Below are 3,533 nucleotides of genomic sequence, written 5' to 3'. Positions count from 1 at the left end.
CCTAGTGCTGGACTTTTTATTATTCTCTTTGACTCCTAGCAAGCTCTTCTTTTTCACTCCTGATAAATCCATTCTCCCCTTCTTCAAGGCAGCAATGTCGGCCTCACTTATCTGAACTCTCACTTCTAACTTGAGTCTGAGAAACGATCCCTAATCGATTGCAATTTACGCCAAAGAGCAGCCTAGTAACAAGATAAAAGGATTGAAATAGAGCAAACCAATTGACAAAGCATCAACTCTATTTTGCATCAAAGACCGTTGAGCACATAGGAAGGAAGCACAGCAAACAGCAAGTGTCCACACAGCCTTGACACCCAGGGCCCTCATCAGCGCTCCATGGAGGCCTTTCCTACTCTTAGAGGCCACCTTAGGTTTTTTATTTGAAAAACAAAGGCAAAATGTATTACACGTCTAAGGTACAGGCATATTAAGATTTTTCTTTGTTCTCCTTAGTGAGGTGGGAGAGGTAATTGTAGCTACATTTGGTTTTTTAGGGCCTGTCCCACACTAGAGTTCACCAAGTTTGATGATGAACCAGCCACCTGTAGATGGCTTTCAAAATATTAGACACCACAATGGCTTCAGAGGAGAAAAACCCAGATTTGTCTTATTGGCATTGTTTTCTTTAAAGATACAATGAGTAATGAGTACATGGCACTTTGAGTGACAAGCATCAAAACATTACTCAACATAACACAATGTACAAAACCTCACAGGAGAGCATTAAAATAGAACCGAAAGCTGGAGTGGCGGTGCAAGCCTTCAATCACAGCACAGGGGGGGGCAGAGGCAGGCTGATTCAGAGCTATTCCAGGACAGCCAAAGCGACATAAAGAAACCCTGTCTGGGAGAAAAAAAAAGAAAAAGACAAGAAAAAAAGTAAGACTGTCAGGTAGGTAAACCATAAACAAATATGGGGAAAATGTGACTTGGTAGATCTAGGCAGCAGGCAGGCAGGCACTACTGTTTAAACTTTGAATGGGTTGAGATCTAACAGGCAGTGTTAAGGGTTTAGCAGTAATGCCAAGTAACAGTAAGTACTCAACTAAAGACAGCTAATTCTCCCTGGGCCTTCTTCTCATGGAGCAAAATACAAAAAAGGCCTCAGGATACATCCTAAGTCTTCTTTCTCACCTTCCTCAAGTGTAAGGAGAGAATACATCTTTTCAGAAACAGGGCACTTCTAAATGCTGCTGAGTAAGTCTAGCCCATGAGAACAGTTCCCCTCCACCACCTTGGCCAAAAAAAAGGCAAATGATTACCTATCTAGCTTCTTTCCAGGGCTACGTCTTTTCAGCTGTCTTCTCCTGGTCTGGAGTAAGCAAGCACGCCTGTGTTTCAGGCTTCAAGTCTTTTTTCTTTCCCGACACAGGGTTTCTCTGTGTAGCCCTGGCTGTCCTGGAACTCACTCTGTAGACCAGGCTGGCCTCAAATCCACCTGCCTCTGCCTCTCAAGTGCTGGGATTAAAGTGCCACCACTGCCCAGCTGTGGCACTCCTTCTGAATTTTTTTTTTTTTTTTTTTGCTATCCTGTAGCTCTGGCTGTCACAGAGATTCCCCCACTTTTGCTTCCCAAGTGCTGGGATTAAAGCTGTGTACCATGACACCCTGCTGGGACTCATTCTTCTTGTCTCCTGAGTACAGGAACCAAAGGCTTATTCTACTAAAGACAAGGTCTCTAGCCCAGGCTGGCTTCAAATGTTCTATGTAGGATGACTGACTCTCCTGCCTCCGCCTGGGATTATGGGCTGGAGATTGAAACCAGGGCTTTGTGCACAACAGGCAAAAGCATACTACCAAGTAAGTACTCTTGACAATTAGCTCCCCGAACCTTGCTTGGCTAAATCAATCTATCAATCTGGCAAGGCACCCAGCTAAAAGCTCAGTGATAAGTGATAATTTTGGTTTTTGGATGCTTAGTTAACTCCGGTACAGCTCAGCTTACTTTTGGATGAGATCACTAACAGCAGCACTGTCCATGAGTGCGAACCATGAGCACACCCTTTAATTTCCTTTCAGCCAAGTCACAAAAATTAGTGAAACCTTTTTTATTATTTTTTTTAGCAACAAGAACTGGGAAATGAGGCTCTCTTGAGTTCAAAGGCCTGTCCTGGTCTACTTCCAGGACAGGCAAGGCTACACGAAGTAACACTGAGCCCAGTATACTCAACAAGACCTCTACCATTGACAAGTACTGACAGTCCAAAATTAAAGGCTTTGTTTTTTTTTCTTCTTCCTATTGAAACATGGTCTCACTAGGCAGCCCTGGCTAGCCTAGGTTGATCAAGCTAGCCTCAAACTCTGACTTGCCATCTGAGTGCTGGGATTAAAGGCAGTGTGTGGGTCCCCAAACTAGTTTTTAACAAAATGAGCATTACCTTTGTAACATATAATCAACATAAAATTACTAAATTTCTTGTGGGTTTTCTATACCAAGTCATTTAAATCTGGTATGTACTTTTGGGGTTTGGGTTACTATCCAAGTGCTTCACACCAGTGACAAAGGGTAGAGATTGCTTTGTGCACCTGCACCCCGACCTGCTGGAATGTACTTTATGAAACAGGCAGAACCCATTGTTAAGCAGTCTACAAATTATGAACTGCGGCGTAAGCGAACACTTTGCTGGGTGTGGTCGAGTGCTAGAAAGCAAAGGTAAGGGTCTCTGTTCACTCAAGCTCAGGTAACAGCTCAGGACCTTGGTCACCTCTCCCATCCTCCGGAAAGGTGTGCGTCCAACAGCCAGAGAGAGGAGAAAACAAATGGTTAAATCTCGAGCAGAGGGCGTCTTGGCAATCTGAACGCACTCTCTACATATAAAAGCACATCGGAGACACAGTGCTTACGAAGTAACACAAGGTAGAGAAAGCAAGCCTCCACCACGTCTCTACCATCAACCGTAACTTTCCCATATCCTCTCCCACTGAGCTCCGTAACTGTGCTCGGTCCATCCTAGGACGGATCCTCAATGCCCAGAACTGAGAACTGCACACTGGATTCCGACAGACACTCGTGGAAAGAGATCTTTAAAGGAAACCAACCTTTTAGGCCGGCTCGCAATCTGCACCGTCCGCTCCGGCCACAGACATCGACCTCGCCTCCCACCCTCTTTCTCCACTCACTACTCAGGTCGGGCCCGGTGTGGCGAGCCTAGGTCTCCAGCCTGACAAGAAAACAAGAGAAGCGGCAGGGCTCGCAGCTGCTGGAGTCCTGCAGGCTAAGCGGGTCGCCGCCGAGCGACCCGTGCGGGATCACCCTTCCGTCGGTGACCGCCTCGACCACTTCCGGGCCGCGGCCTCGACACCTCCCACTCCGCCCGACCTGAACCACACTCTCTCCTCGGGCTCCGTTCCTCTCCGGCGGGCCTCTGCCGCACTGAGGAACGCAACCGGCTCCACGATGCGCCCCGCCAAGCCTGGCAGAAGGTCCCCGGAGGTCGGATGCAGCCGGATTCCTACCCCGACTTACATCTTCCCAAGGCCGCCACCTCCTCCCGCTCTTCTCAGACCCGGACGCCGGCGCAACTCTGTCGTCA

The 3,533-nt window shown here is 47.5% G+C and overlaps 1 protein-coding gene across 1 annotated transcript in view; it reads right to left on the bottom strand.

Moving 5' to 3' along the window:
* The window catches only part of Rnps1 (RNA binding protein with serine rich domain 1), a 10,676-nt gene extending 7,143 nt beyond the window's left edge, over positions 1 to 3,533 (bottom strand). The window contains exons 1-3 of the mRNA XM_021149521.2: positions 3,467 to 3,533; positions 3,040 to 3,161; positions 4 to 182 (exon numbers count right to left, since the gene is read on the bottom strand). Of these exons, the coding sequence (XP_021005180.1) occupies positions 4 to 72 (69 nt within the window). The 5' untranslated portion in view covers positions 73 to 182; positions 3,040 to 3,161; positions 3,467 to 3,533. The remainder of the gene's footprint in view (positions 1 to 3; positions 183 to 3,039; positions 3,162 to 3,466) is intronic.

This window comes from Mus caroli, chromosome 17 (genome assembly GCF_900094665.2).
Source record: "Mus caroli chromosome 17, CAROLI_EIJ_v1.1, whole genome shotgun sequence".
Lineage (NCBI taxonomy): Eukaryota > Metazoa > Chordata > Mammalia > Rodentia > Muridae > Mus > Mus caroli.
The sequence above is the reverse complement of the archived record's forward strand: the minus strand, read 5'-3'. Positions and strand labels throughout refer to the sequence as shown.